Raw genomic sequence first — 15,991 nt, 5'->3', positions numbered from 1 at the left:
AAGGATTATTCAAACCCTAACAGATGTAGAAAATGTGAGAGCCCACACATAGCAACATGTTATGTAAAGTTTTGTTCCTATCGTGTGTGGTGAGCAACGATTTGGCCAAAACAGCACACCACACATTAACAGATGACAAGAGTCCCGACTAAACAAACGGAAATCTTGCAAAATCTCTCCGATCAAACAGTGACTTTAGTGTAAACAAACATTGTGGACGACGGGCAGGAAGAATTGGCGATGTTAGTTGTTACTTTGTACTGAAGCTTCACAAAGGATGACTGGATGAAACACTTGCATTGTTGCAACAAATCAACAAGTTGGTTTTCCATTTCTGAGTTCCATCTTACTACCACTTTATGCCTCGCGTTTTGCATTAGCTCATACATTAGTCGCGGCCGCTATGACTGCGATTGTTGTCCTTCCTTCTTCAGTCAGCTTGGTTCTCTGTTGGCTATCGGTCTTTTCCATGTGACTGCGTCATCGGTTGTCCTCGGGGATCCCCACACACAACAGGATGTCGGATTGTAAATATGTTTAATATTTATGATTTGAGATTGGTGCGGCCAGGATGGACTTCAGTGTTTTGGTACTTTTTCCCCTTGAAAAATTCCCAATTGGAATCAATTGTAACTGCTTGGAATCCAAGGTGACTACAGCTTCTGTCCACCATGGAGGAGCGAGCTACAAACATGTCAGAACCCAATTTCAAGGCTACAATGGGTGAGCATTTGACATTTCCTCCCACGTTTTTGGTGGAGTATTCCCCACTGGATGATTTTTTTTCAAGTCAACAGCAGTAGGGATTGGGAGCAGAGGTGAGGCTTGACAATATGAATCCCGCAGTGACTGAACGGATTCTGGCGGATCTATGAGTCAGATTTAGGAGCTTTGTCGATCTGATCCCAAGAAAAGCTGATGGAACATATGAGGCTCCGGCACACAGGCACAGCAACTGTAACGCTGTAACGCACACACTCTGCACTTACATACAGCGTTCCCTCTCCTCGCCTCACATGCACTATTTTCTCTTCCCTGCAATGTGGAGAGGAAGGAGGCAGCTTTCTATTCTTTTCTGTTTTCCGTTTGTGACACGTCACAGCTACTTTCCGTGCCCCGTCTGGCCATAAATCCGTGAAATGACTTGGGCTCCACCAGCAGAATTCATTGCTCATGCTCATCCACCAACGCTAAGCTGCCAGACACACATGCAACCGTTTACCCAGTGTGACCGTCTTTACACAGCAGCAGGGAAGCTACGGGCATCACTCTGCTATTATAATCACATTAGTAGAGTTAGGCGATATATGACAATAATTCTGAGTCATACCTTTGTTGATGATGTGATGATATTAGGGTTGAGGTTAGGATAAGTGTGGCTAACACGTCATATGATATGACACATTACATATTTAATCTAAACAAGGAGTGGCTGATAGTCAACGAGAAAAAATAATCTATATGACGACATCTGGAGAATGCAATCAGTATCTGCATGACCACAAGAGGTTTCTCTCATTTGTTAGAGTCTAACCAAAACGCTGTTGAGGGTGTTTTCACACCTGCAGTTCGTTTGCTCTGGTCCGAATCAGGGACCAAATTGTTACCATGTTACATATTGCCTTGAGTTTGGTTTGTGTTCACACGGCAGCATTTACAAGCGGACCAAAATTTTGGTGCGCAAAGAAACTGCTCTCTAATTGGTCAGAATTTCCATGCTGGAAAACGGCCAGAAGTAAACAAATAAGAGCAGACTTCCAGAACTGGTCATCTTTTTTTTACCTCGTAGCAATTTTTCACTCAAGGCAAACGACACAGTTTGAAAATGAGGCGCGGCTGCGACTGGAAAACAATGAATTGATGCACTGGAGTCACTGAAAGTCGCATATCAAGACGTACAGAGGACGGACGAGGAGGCGTTATTTAACCCTCCTAAACTGTGACATCCATGTGAATAGCGAGGGCAAGCGTTGGCTCTTTTGCAGTAATGTTGTCTGGTGTTGACATGCACAGCACAGTTTGCTACCGGAGCTGGTTTAATCCAAAAAAAGGTGCAATACTTTCTCCAGCTGGGTTGGATCGAGGTTGGATCATGTTCTCACCACAAATAAAGCGTACCGAACCGTACCGCAGTTGGTTTGGAAGCGAACCGAGACCGCCCCTTCAAGGAGGTCTCGGTTCGCTTGTTTTGGTGCTGCACCCGAGTGCGATTACTGTGTTCACACCTGCCCAAACGAACCGCACCAAGAGGGTAAACGCTCCAGGGTTTGATTCGACCGAAGTAAACAAGGCAGGTGTGAATACGCCCTAAATTAGCAGTATAATAAGCTCCAAGAGTGCTGTAAAGACAATTTCAAAGAGAAGAGTGCAGAGGTTTAAGTAAAATATCGCCAAATCCAGTGTGATTCTTTTATCTTCTGCTGCTTTTTTGGAGGGAATTAATTTATGACAGATCCAGAGTAACAGCAGACAGGAAAATAGTGTACATACTGTACTAGGGTTTAAATTTAGATATTTCACAATTTCTAAGGACTCATGCTGTATAATAGTGGAGGAGCGAGGAAATGAGGAGATATGAAAGAGCTGTTGTCAACTCTGATAGCAACACACTCACTGTCTGTAGCTCAGCGTCACGCTTGAGCTGCTGACTGTAAATCAGAGCTGCCTCAGCTGGTCACATGTGGTAACAGAGAGAGGGTGAGAGAGAGGCAGAGTGAGGGATAAACAGAGAGGCAGAGTCCTCTGAGTGCCGTAGGGAGGGGTGGTGGATGGGAAAAACAAAAACAGGACTTTCACCCAGGAGACTGCTGTTCATATCCTTTGTGAAAACAAAAGTACTGATGACGTTATGTCCCATGATGATAAACCCAACCCATGATCTTTTTCCTAAACCTAACAAAGTAGTTGCCTAAACCTAACCGCGACCATTTCACAATATTAACCTAAAGATAATAGGCAAAACAAGTAGCGATGAGATCACATAGTCAACTGAAATTTTCTAATTAAAGGAAATATGAACAAAGTGTAAAAACCTGGAGAAAAGGAGATGGTGTAGTGAAGGTCTGAATGGGGTTTATTATTTACTAACAATTATTTATTAACAAGACCGAAGGGCCATGGCGTGTAGGAGGAAGAGGGCAGACGCTTCAGTACAAAATGTGGAATCTGCCACAGTGTGAAAATTAAGAGCATAAAAAGGAAAATGAAGATGCTGCCTCATGATTTTATACCATTTGACAGCAGGGGGTAATTTCATGGAAATCTTCTTTTTAGTGGAAAACAGTTACATTTTGGTAATTTGAAAAGGCGAGAAAAACACCATTCCAGCATGGATAGTACCAAATAAGCATAATGAGACAATTTCCAGTCCCCATCTAACTAAAGAAAGAAACCGGTTTGAGAATCTAATCACAACCAAGGACAGGAAATGGCAGTGACGCAAGATGAAGGAGAATAAAAAGATAAATATGGAACTTGATTTCCCATACATTCTGTTTGATTAGTTGAGTGAAAACAAAATAAGTCAACGTTGACTTTTAGTTTCAGTGGTCACCTGGGTGAAAGTCCTGTGTTTGTTAGACCCATCTACCATCCCACCCTACGCAGACTTGCTCTGAGCGTCTAATAATGACGTGGTTGTGTTTATATTGGAGTTAGTTGAAAGCATGGTACGTCACATACAGACGATAAAGGTATCAGTTATGCGTTGGTATCAGATGCCAAGGGGCACTTACCAAGCTGCGGTATTTGATGAGTTGTGAGTGAGAACGGGTCGGCTAAAGTAAAAAAATGAATAGACAGGTGCATGATTCAATGAATGAAAGGACAAGAGGTTAGTCCCACAGCCAGTTTCCCCATCTTGTTGCTATGATACCTCTTCAAAATCACTGCCACCTGACAAACATTTGTCTGTGGCTTCTGTGAAACAGATGGCGGCTAAACATGGAGTTAGTGCACGTCTCCTGGGCCACTCAGACATTTGGTTTTATTCTTTAAAAATCTGTTGATTGGAAAACTTTGAAGTGGTTTATACCAACACTGTTTTTGTACATTATCCTCTTTTGCATGTTAACATCACCTGTAATGTAGGCGTTATAAATACATGCATTAAAGGATTTGCATTTTGATGGTCTTGTTGCCATTAGCCAGATCATTAAAGCAAGAGGGGCAAAAAAAAGTGACATTTTTTTCAGATGCAAAGAGATGGTCTTCGCCGACAACTCTCTATGATCCGACAACATGTCGTGATCCTCAGAAGATGACAAAAGCATTCTGCTGGAACTTGCTGTGCCATGGGAGGAGGGCTGTGAAGCCTCAAAGCTTTGGCCTCTGGTGCAGGACTGCAAAAAATAAAGGATAGCAAGCTTGGCGGCGCAGCGGGTCGACCGCAGCATCAATATGGTGATTGCTGACACCGTTTGGCATTGACAGAAAGGGAAAGAAAGATGTAGCTCGCAGGATGAGGCATGACGCATCGAGAGCCTCTTGAGTCCTCAACTGAAGGATGTTATGGGTGAAACACCTCATCAATGTATGCTATGAAGGTTTCTCATATATACCTTATGCCTAGATTCAATGAGTAGTTTAACAGCATCGGGGCTTGTTGGGCTGAAAAGTTCAAAATAGGGCTGCAATAAATAATTATTTTCATTATCACTTTATATGTTGATGACTGAGGGCTATTACTAAACATCTCTTAAGTTTAGGTATAAAACCTCAGAGATGTGAATGACTATAGTGACATAAATGGGAGGAGAGCGGCTGTTTCATTTTAGCTAATTATGTATAAGCAGCTTCAAACGTCCACAGCAGGTTGATAACTGTAGAGAGAGAAAGGCTGCTGTGGAAAATGATGCTAACATTCAGCAACACTGGAGGGATCCTTTAACGACCACATTAATAAAACTGGAGGTCATTTCTATAATTACAACATGTGTATTCTAACTCACCTTACGGGCAAACGTCACAATGTTAAAAAAAAAAAAAAAAAAACCTGCCTCATCATGAGTTAATTTGCCCCAGGATAACTGTTACAGGCAGTTCTGGCACATAATGAAGTTATAAATATAACAGGCCATTAGTATGACTGTAGGCTCTGTAGATGCTGTTAAGCAGAGCGAGGTAACTCCACGTCAGCAGAACTGATTGGGAGGGTTTCTTCCCATCTGTGTGTGTGTTATGAAAGGAGAAGTACCTTTGTCAGGGTGGGCCGGGCCGTTAATGACTCACACAGATTGATTCCGTTTTGTGAATAAGAATTAGATCATGAACTGCTTAATAATCACATTTTATTTCAACTCGCAGTAAAGAGGAAGTCTCCGCACAGCACCGTACAACAGGAACGAAAGGTTGTATTAAGACAGCTAGAACAAAATTAGCTGGGCTGTTAAAAAAATACTGGCTTATTACCTAAATCTGGAGATACAGTCATTTCTGACAAATTTTTTCTTGGATTTGATTTTGTCTGATTACTAACATTTGTGCTAGTTGGCTTAAAACAGATGGTAAACTGTATCTATTGTTAGATTTTCCACCCCTGGAGTGGCAGAAGTTTGGCCGTGTGGGAATGAGCTCAATATCCTTCGCACCCACTCAATGAATTGCCAAAACGCAAATGCGTAATTTGTAATTTAAAGGTCCCATATTGTAGAAATTGAGATATCTATGTCTTCTTTAAGTAAAAAAAATCCGTAGAAAAACAGATAATGTCTCAACTCATCACATACGGACGTTTTGTTCAGGACCCCTTGGCGTCACTGTCTAACACACTGAGTAGCCCTATGCGTCAAACTACGATGCTCAACTATGGATGCAGTGAACACGTGGTTAACGTTATGAATTCAAACAAAAAGTCTTCATGTTTAGGCAACAAAACTACTCGGTTAGGTTTAGGAAAAGACTTTGAGTCGTTTGAGTTACAGTAAGTTAACATAACTTAAAATAACTCCAAGTCAAGTTTTTGTTTCACATGTGACACAAATAGTGGCTCCCTTGGTGGTCCTGTGTTTGTTTGACACATCCACCCTCCACTCTAACCCGCCCTAAGTGGAGAAATTGGTCTTTAAACTACGTCACCAGACTATAAGACCCCAACAGCTGTGACAAAACGTTGGTATTTGACATTAGAGAGTCATGAAACAACAACACACAATACCATAAATACAACAGTTCTTTTAGAAGTTCACAAACATTGCTATAAAAAGGCACTCTGATGATAAAAGACCAGCAATTGTCTAAACCAAATTAAAGTATAACTGTCTACAAAATGAATTCATGAATTGATTTATTTAAAAAACACAAACACATTTAGAATGTGAGGTCAGTATTTTCTGATGAGTTGCCTCCAATTTGTTAGAGGTCTTCTGTCTCTACATAATACTACCACTAATAAACATTTCAGAAGTGGCACACATTAACTTCCATAACCTGTTAGGTCTCATTGACGTATTAAACTTGGGTATGCAACGTGGATCTCTCTCTCTCTCTCTCTCTCTCTCTCTCTCTCTCTCTCTCTCTCTCTCTCTCTCTCTCTCTCTCTCTTCTCTCTCTCTCTCTCTCTCTCTCTCCTCTCTCTCTCTCTCTCTCTCTCTCTCTCTCTCTCTCTCTCTCTCTCTCTCTCTCTCTCTCTCTCTCTGTGGATACGGTGTTGTGTTTGAGTGATTGCCTCAGTGGTTCCTGGTGTGCTGTCCTTAAACTCTCTGCACACCCCCACAGGTGTTATCAGTTCTTCTGGCTGATTACAATTCTGCTCAGGTTGAAGGTGACACAACTATGCTGGGATGTACGTGAGGCCTCCGGATTCCTCATTTTCAATGATAAAGGTGTAATTTGTCCCATGCTAACAGCTGTCAAAAAGCTAACAAAAGAGTCAAAGAGATGTCAGTCAAACACAGTCTGTACACGCCTCAAACTGACCTGAGATGAGCTCTAATCAGACCGAATGAGTCAAAACACCTGTGTGGGTGCACCAGGAGCTTTGAAGTGCCTTCATGCTTTCTTATTTCCACTTCAAACAAGTCAACATGCCATTGTGTGTATGCAAATTGTATTTTATTTTACTACTAGATGTAGTTTGGGCAGCCTTTTGTTGACAAGTGATTTATGTTTCAAGGACTTCTTTTGTTTGTTTCGATATTTTAAGTCCATAGACTAAAAATCCATTTAGATTATTTGTATGGGCTGTGTTCCCAACCTGAAGCCAACACTCCTTTAACTTTGGAAAAAAACAGTTTAAAATCTTTAAGCATTGAATCCTAAGTAAAGTAAGCCGCGAATGCAAATACAGACACACTCATGTTGCTGCTTTTTCCACCACATTCTTACAGAAAATGATTTCCCAGCTAGGTGAATTAATGTGTGAACCAGGAATTAAAGCACCACACTGGAAGGCTGAACCACACTTTATAATAAATCACTTTTTCTCTCCTCTATAATGCACTTGCTCCCTGATTTATTATGCAAGGGGTTCAACGCAGAGCATTGATTTGTGGTATTCTGCACAGAAACTGTTCAGGATTATTCTCTCCGACATTGTAACACCGGCCACTCAACCGGAGACCAGAACCGATTGAAGTTCACTTTGTCCTCGGGTCTCTAAAGCCTTAATTACAGCCCGACTCATTTCTTATCAAAGGACAGTGGCAGTGCGAGGGGGGTGTTAGAGCAGACGGCATGCAGAGGTTAAATCCCTTCCCTGCAGCTGTGTAATGTTCTTCCATCCATCCTGAGGACAGAGGGGCCCAGAATCATCCTGGGTTCCCGGCTAATTTCACACCGCTGACTTGTTCTTCACTTCCCACTCACACAGGGACGTCTGAGGGTGGAAGGGAAGGGAGGAGTCAGCCCGTTCTCATTCCCAGGGCGTGAAATACCGAGGTGTTGTCACGGCCGCCAGAGTTCGGTAACGCCGCAGAAAAGCACCAGCACCAGCGTTACATTAACTACAATGTAAGCCTATACGCAGCAACAGTAAACGTTCCAATAAAGTGCACGGGGAGGTTGGTGACGAAGTAAAAGAGCAAAAAGACACACATCGGGTAGGCGGAAGGCGAGGTGGATGGGTCCAACAAACACAGGGCTTTCATTCTGGAGACCGCTGTTCGTGTCCTGTGCATCACGTTAAAATCAGCTGTTCGTTCGTGTCCCGTGTTCACAACGTTCAGTGTTGTTTCACTGTACAAAAGTGATAGTTTTAAGCCCAACCATGTAGTTCTATCCTAAACCTATAGTGGTTTTGTTGCCTAAACCTAAACTGACACCAAAGGGGCAAGACAAAGCGGCGGTATGTGACGAGATGGGATGAGATTGTGTTGGAAAAGATTTCTTTGTCTGAATCCTAATTTAAAAGTTTGCTTTATTGGATGTTTGTCATGATTCATTTTCAGTCAAAAATATAGCTTATGAGACTCCTTTGTCCTTGTTTGTCTATTCATATCATTGTTTTTTTCTTTATTGTATGTTATTTTCCTTGTGACAAGGATATCTTGACAAGCAAATAAACGATTATGATGTCACTGGTCATTTCCCCACATCCCTCATTTCCTTCCCAAAGACCTGTATTTGGTCATTAATACAATTAAAGAGAGCTGTATTTCAAGTGTGCAGGTACTCCTTGTATTGCAAACTTATTGAATTTCTGTATCACTCCGCCTCAAACTATTTCTTAAAAAAAATACTACACTATCGTAGTACTACTTTCGCCCATTTATTGTTTCCACTCCACTCAGCGGCAGCAGTGGGAGGGTTCAGTCTCTGAGCTCTGATGGGTGTTAACCTCTAAATGAGTCTGAAGGCAGCGGAACATCTCATTACCGTGGAGACGAGAGGTAAACACATCCTTCAACGAGGGACCGTGACAGAGAGCACTAATTAACAAGGAATTAAACACTTTCTTAAGAGGGGCTGGTGAAGGGAGAGTGAAAGAGAAAATAACACAGACAGATGCACGCACACACACACACACACAAACACACAAAGCTATGCAACAATGGAAAGGAGATGTTTACTGCGAAGAGCTGCTGAGGAGCCGGAGACACTCTAACAAAAGCAAAGCCACACATGCTGAACAGAGTGGACCGGAGCGCTACACACTGCAGCAGAGCAGTCTTTTGTTTAGTAATATACAATTATACTTTCATCAATCCTGTGGAAATTGGGCAGCCATCATTAAATGACCAATTACTGCAGTCCTCAGCTCACAAGAGACATGCTGCTGAACAGATGTGTGCTACCAACCCTGTTTCCTAAAAATGATGTTCCCGTACGACGACAACTGCATTGTGAATTACATTCAGAGGAGATAACGTTTGTTTTTGACATATCACAGATATGTTTTCTAATGATAGTCGGTGGACGTCTGTGTAGGAAGGAGGTTGCAGGAGAGGTAGCTGATGGGTCAACCAAAGAAGACTTTTACCCAGTAGACTGCTGTTTGTGTCCCACGTGAAACTAAAAGTCAACGTCGGGCCAGCGAAGGCCCTATTGAAACTGTAGTGTTTCTTATTATTGGTCTTTTTTTATTATTGTTCAGATAAGGGTAAAAATCCGGTTTCACCTACATGTATGAAATTTGGCAGACAGATGTAACATGTGGAGACGCACAAAAAAGCCTCTTAGAGGTTTGCCCAAAACTCAACAGGAAGTTAGCCATTTTTTAATTTAATGTGCAATTTTTGCCCATTTTCGCCCATTTTTGGCGTTTTATAGGCCGTGTACTTTAACGAACTCTTCCTACAGATTTCATCAGATCGACTTGAAATTTGTTCAAGACAATCTTAAGACCTTAAGGATGAAAAGTTATTCAAATGGCGAGTACATAGTCCGAAATGCCCCAAATTTCTCAGACATGATAAGGGTCCAGTCCTGAGGACATTTACATGCAAACATAGACTCATAGCCCCGTCCCAAGACGTTAGCCACGCCCCCTTTCATAACTCATGAACCTTTTGTCGTACAGTCTTGTGGGAGGTGTCATTGCACTTATCAGAGTTCCGGTTTCATTGTGCCTGGCCGCGTCGATCGGCGTCCCGCCATTATCCCCGATGTGTGGGAAGGTACGAGGGCCCGGCCCGTTCATTGCTGCTTGCAGCTTCAATTTTAATTTAAGTCCATAGCTTAGTAACGTAACTAATAATTTTAAGCCAAACCATGATGTTTTTTTTACTAAACCCTAATCGTGTATTGTTGCGTTTTTTGTTTTGTTTTAATTTACAATGTGTTTAAAACTGTTTAAAACTGCGACTGTTATCCGGGAGAAAATATGTTTCCCTCAAAACGCAATTGAGAATACAGTTTAGTTGTATGGGAACATAATTTTATAGGAGGTTGGTGCCACAGAGGTTTGTCTCCGAGCTTTTATTTAATATATCTGCATGAATCGGTCGACTATTACTTAAGGAACTTGTAGTTTGGAGAAATTAATATTTTACATTCACTTTCCCGACAGCAGGGTTTAAAGTTCTAAGATCCAAACTGGTGACTTTTCAGGCTTCTGTCTTCACACCATGTAGCGAGGAACACACACCTGCCTCTATAGTAACATATTAAATAACTTTATATACATATAAATGCTGTATTGTTATCATATCCATCTATCTTCTTAGTGCAATACAATACCTACTGTGTGCAAAAGGTTTGTTGGGGCACTTGGAACTGAGCTGCTACAAAACACACACACTTGTAGGTGAGTAAATGGCCAATAAACAGCTCTTGAATCTTAAATCATGTCTCTATATTGAGACCACGTTCTTTTTTTTTCTAAAGACAATAGGTCAATGAGCATGAATCAGGAAAAGTTTCTCATACCAGTGGCTATTGAAAGGACAGAGATGTGGTTTGACTACTGAGCCTGTCGAGCAGGTGGGGCCGTCCAAGCCTAAAGCAGCACAGCGGTCTTTGCTTGGGTGAGAGAAGGATTTAAAGGCAGCTGAAAGGTACTTTAGGTCAGAGCGAGAGAGTTGTGTCTCCTGTCAGAGGGCTCATTAGATTCACTGCAGGGACTAATGGTACGTGAAAATATCACTTAACAAAAGGAAGGCTCACCCAACTTTTGGCACATTCCTCTGTGTATTGACAACAAATGGGAATATCGATTCAGGTGTTGCTTAAGGTTGATGGAATATATATCATCGGGCAAAACACACAAACAACATCATAACTTTAAAATGCCATTCCACAATGGTGTGTCCTCTGTACCTTTGTCGCTGAAGTCGTCAACCAGGATGACCTCTGCGATGAGCTGTGGAGGAGAGCGGTTGAGCACGCTGTGGACAGTCCTCAGCAGCGACGACCAGCCCTCCGTTATGGAACGGGATGATGATGCTAGTGTTGGACAGCTTCTCCGCGTACAGCTTCGGTTTACAGCTACACAAACAGGCAAAATAAATACAGAAATTTAACATTTTTACAACTCTCTTTTTTTCTCCATCCACCTTATTGAGAGAAGGAAGAAAGCATCTGATTCACATTCCTCATTCAGCAACCACCTTTCTTCTGGTTACACACACTTGGCCTCCTCAGCAGATCCCGGGTCGCTGAGGTGACATATGGATTCAGCGCTCAAATGGATGTGTTTAAACGGGCTGGAAGACAGCAGTTCCACATGCAATCTTCTCTGAAATCGCTATTCAATCCATTTTCTATCATTTGCTGTTACAGTGAAGATTGTATTTGCTCGCCTCTCAGAGAGAGATGAAAAAATATATATTTTCAAAGAGCCCATTACATTTCATATACAGTATACACATATGCATATATTTGTGGCTTTGGTGCCAAATTGTCTCCAATAATATAGAATAATAACAATAACAAAAACTCAGATGATCGTATTCTTGAAAGAAAATGCTGTTTTGTCAGTGAGGACCTATAGCTAGAGCTAACAGTGAATGGTAAAGTTGAAATCATATGTCAAATAAGAAAGCTCTCAAAGCAACGTGTGTTGCAGGCTGCTCTGATAACGGTAAAAAAAAACAGCCCTGTATACTATAAACTGCACAAAACTGCATTGTGAATTATGTTTTCGAGGGTATATTCTGACAGATTGTTTTTGATATATCTCGTTTGTAATGATAGTCCCACGAAGGGAGGACGTCGGGGCGGTAGATGGTCAAACAAACACAGAATTTTGACCCAGGAGACCGCTTTTCATGTCCTGTGTGAAAGTAAAAGTTAACGTTCACTTATTTTATTTATATCCGTAGCTTACTGTAATAACGTATAAATAGTTAAATTACTTAAAATAAATAGTTTTCTTGTGTTTTTTGTTTTGATTTGTTTCAATTTAAAACGTTAACCACGTGTTTAAAACGGTTAAAACTGTGACTGGGATCTGTGAGAAAATACCTTTCCCTCAAAACATAATTGTGAATGCAGTTCAGCTGTATGGGAACGTAATTTCGTTGGAGACAGGGTTGAAAAAAAAAATTCATTGCTCGGCAATGGATACAACCACATAAGCTTCCTGTTGGACAGAGGTTATGATTATTTAAAGACATTGTGATGAGGGTACCTTTGCCAGAATATTACAAAGCTAAATCTTCAACAACACAAAATGTGGGAAAAAAATCTGCTTCAAGTCTTCCAAACCAAATGACAGAATACGTTGTTGCCAAAATGGTAACAAATCACCATTAAAACATGATTTATATGAGTGTTTCCTGATCTGACATATGGATAAGATTTGGTCAGGTTTAGGCACAAACATGACTTGGTTCGGGATCATAGATTATTATCATAATTAAAAAAAACAACGTTGACTGTTGATAGGAAAACAAACAGCGTGCTAAGGTCCGGCGCTTTGTCCTCCCTATGTGGACTTTGAAACACAATTCCTCCTGTATCACAGACAGCTTTAATGTTATTATCATTTGCAGCACATACAGCTGTTATCAGTTGCCGTATAGCTGTTAACATGCGCTCCTATGACGGGTTAAGCGATCGCCTCGTACATGAGCATCGCAGCGAGCGGCGGGACCCTCTCTATAGGAGCTAATTATGGGAGGAGAGTTATGGCCCCTCGCTGACGGAGAGAGAGGAAGTGTGTAGCGAACTGTGTCAGTCGATCAATGTCCGTGTTGAACATCAGCCTGCGTGTTATTCATTCAAATATGAGCGCTGGGAGACAGGCAGGTGGAGTGATAGGCAGGCAGCCGGCTGGTGCCTCTTAACAAACCCTGTCCAATTCCAGGGGGGATGGAGGTATGTGTGTGTATGTGTGTGTGTGTGTGTGCGTGTGTGCTTCAATTAAATGTTGTCAGCGTGCAGAAATCGAATGTGTCAGTCGCAGGTCTGGGACTGGCTGCCTCTGAGGCACCGACAACATGCCAATCACTAGGAGGCAGACGCTGCCTACGAGGCCGACCGAGTGAAAGAAGTCGTGGGGAGCAGCCGCTGGTTGGTGGCGGGAGCAGGTGTGTCCATATGATTGGTCACAGAGGAGTGACAAGTGTCTGGCAGCCACCGGGGGTCTCCATCAGTCCTTAACACTATTTACATGCTAATAACTCAATTACAAGCACACTAAAGCAGGACTCTGATTAGAGCAGTTTGTCATGTAAACACTTGTACAGATAATGGATGGAAGGAAGGACTTGACTTGCCTATCTGAAGGACTTGATTTGACTTGAGACCTAACAACAAAAATATTCAAGTCGTGAGTTTTGGCCGGCTTAAGGCTTAAATCCTGGAACATTTGTCCACACAGGCTTTGTATTGCTACACACCTTATATATATATGTATTGTTCTGAACAGATATGCTCTCAGTTATATAAAAGTAATAACTTTGAAAAGAAACAATTGAAATGTGGTCATTGTAATGATCCAGCCCGTTCGCATGAATAGGTGTATACATTCCACGATAATGCACAAGGCGTTTAGTCTGCAATAAGTACGCCTTTCTTGATTTTTGCACGTCATTTGTACGCCATGTATCCTGTACTGTCTGCTACGGTAAGTGTCAGTGACATAGAGTAAAAAGCAAGAAAGACCAATTATAATGTGCGGGTCCAACAAGTACCGAACTTTTAACCCAGAGACATTTGTGACGTGTTTTCCATCGTTGCGTTACGTTGTTTCCGTATGTGTTTTACTTAGTTGGGGTAAGCAAAAAAACTGTGAATGTTTGCGTGGCATAAAAATGACACACAAAAAGGCTAACATGCGTACTCATGACACGCAGAATATCCGTGTACAGTAATGTCGTGGTATTTATACACCTTCACGTGAGCTCGGGTTGAATGATCAGCATTAGAGACCTGAAAGACTCACATCTTGACTTGCAATCTGCTAATGAAGATATGTCTCGGACCCAAAAGGACTTTAGACTTGACTTGAGACGTAGCTTGTACTCGCCCCTTCTTAAGACTTCAGAACAGCTCTGTCATCTGCATGTACGAGTGTTCAAAATGGTATGAGTCGATTTAATAAGAAGTTCTTTCCATGACTGTCAATTAAATCATGGCCCGTACAAACAAATATAATCTGGGGTTGATTTGAGGTGCATTTATTCTAGAGTGCCAGCAGTCACAGAGCAGTTACAGCAGAGATGGGTCAAGGAAGGCCTGCTTTTATAAACACTGCTAACAAAAGAATCAGAGTCCAATCAGAATCCTGTGGGGAAACTGGCAGAGCAGAAGCTGCCTTTCCACATGAAAGAAATGAAGGGTCAAGAGTCAGATGATCGTCCGTCAAGCAGGCAAAAGAAAAGCTGTGATTAAAGGCCTTCCACAATGCCATTCTGGGTTGAAAGGGAGCACACAGGAGTCTGAATAGTTCTGCTTTCTAAATTCTACAACTTCTAAAAGTAATCCTTGACACATACTGCACCAAACATTCCCTCCACGACCTGCTGTTCCCATACAGAAGAATACACAGGTGGAGGTCAGGGACTTCAATAAACTTCCACATTTTACAGAATAAAGCCACAATATATATTTTTTGATGCACTATCATGCAGTCTAAACACTTCTATAATATTTCACACCAGATTAGGTTTATTAATCGCCATGATTGTGATTATTAGAGCGTAAATTACAGGTTCATTTTTAGCAAAACAATGTCCTTATTTTGGCATTTTAGCCAATGCATTCACCTCGCATGCATTGTTGACTGTGAATAGCAAGTTTCTGCCTTTGTTTAAGGAGTGCCTTCATACACTTATCTGGAAGCACAAACACACATACAGGACTTACTTTGCATGGCGGATGTCAGGGAGGGAGCGGTTGAGGGAGATTCGGTCGCTGATGTAAATGTTGAAGCCGTTTTCCCTGTAGGCCTGGTCGACCCGGTCACTTTCTGTCAGAGGAAACGGCTTCCCCTGTTCACCGTTACCTGCATCACACACACACACACACACACACAGTACCCATGATACTGTGTCTGCATCCCAGACATATGCATCAAGAGTCAAACACAAAGCTAATTATGCTCCAAGTGTGCTTCATGCTTAAATGAGCAACTAATACAATATGCAACAGAGGTTGGATTGAGAGGCATGAATACAATAAATACAAATTTGGCTGCACAAGTGTACTCTCAATTGCATTGCTCTCAATAAACATGAAAATCTCTTTCTGTTTTACAGGATATTTAAGTGTAATTAATTAATCAACTTATCATTTCAGACGTAGGCCGATAGAATCAATATAACTATAATATACATTGTAGATACTGTATATACTGGCTAGCACATAGCTTAGATGTAAGACATGTACTCACATGTGTGTACCTAATCGCTCTCCAACAGCCCTTCTCCACACACAAACATTATGAAATCTGAGCTCATTCCAGGAGTGCATCAAATTACACTGTGCTGCATGTTTCATTAGCCACTCTTCAATGCACTCCACACAAACACACAAAGACGCATGCATGGAGGCTGATCTATAGTCAGAGGAGAGCATCAAATTAAAGTGAGCTGCCTTGTTCCATTAGGCAGAACTGATCTGTCTACATTCCTGCTGAAGGTAATAACTGTGAAAATAAACTCCTCACTTT

At 41.7% G+C, this 15,991-nt stretch overlaps 1 protein-coding gene across 1 annotated transcript in view; it reads right to left on the bottom strand.

Annotated features, from left to right (window-relative positions):
• The window catches only part of LOC141752999 (polypeptide N-acetylgalactosaminyltransferase 10-like), a 64,930-nt gene that overhangs the window by 30,427 nt on the left and 18,512 nt on the right, over window positions 1-15,991 (bottom strand). Inside the window, 3 exon segments of the mRNA XM_074611297.1 lie at window positions 11,194-11,296; window positions 11,298-11,361; window positions 15,187-15,325. Of these exon segments, the coding sequence (XP_074467398.1) occupies window positions 11,194-11,296; window positions 11,298-11,361; window positions 15,187-15,325 (306 nt within the window).

The sequence above is a fragment of the Sebastes fasciatus genome, chromosome 16, assembly GCF_043250625.1.
Source record: "Sebastes fasciatus isolate fSebFas1 chromosome 16, fSebFas1.pri, whole genome shotgun sequence".
NCBI classification, from domain to species: domain Eukaryota; kingdom Metazoa; phylum Chordata; class Actinopteri; order Perciformes; family Sebastidae; genus Sebastes; species Sebastes fasciatus.
Note: the sequence above shows the minus strand (reverse complement) of the source record. Positions and strands in the feature narration are given on the sequence as shown.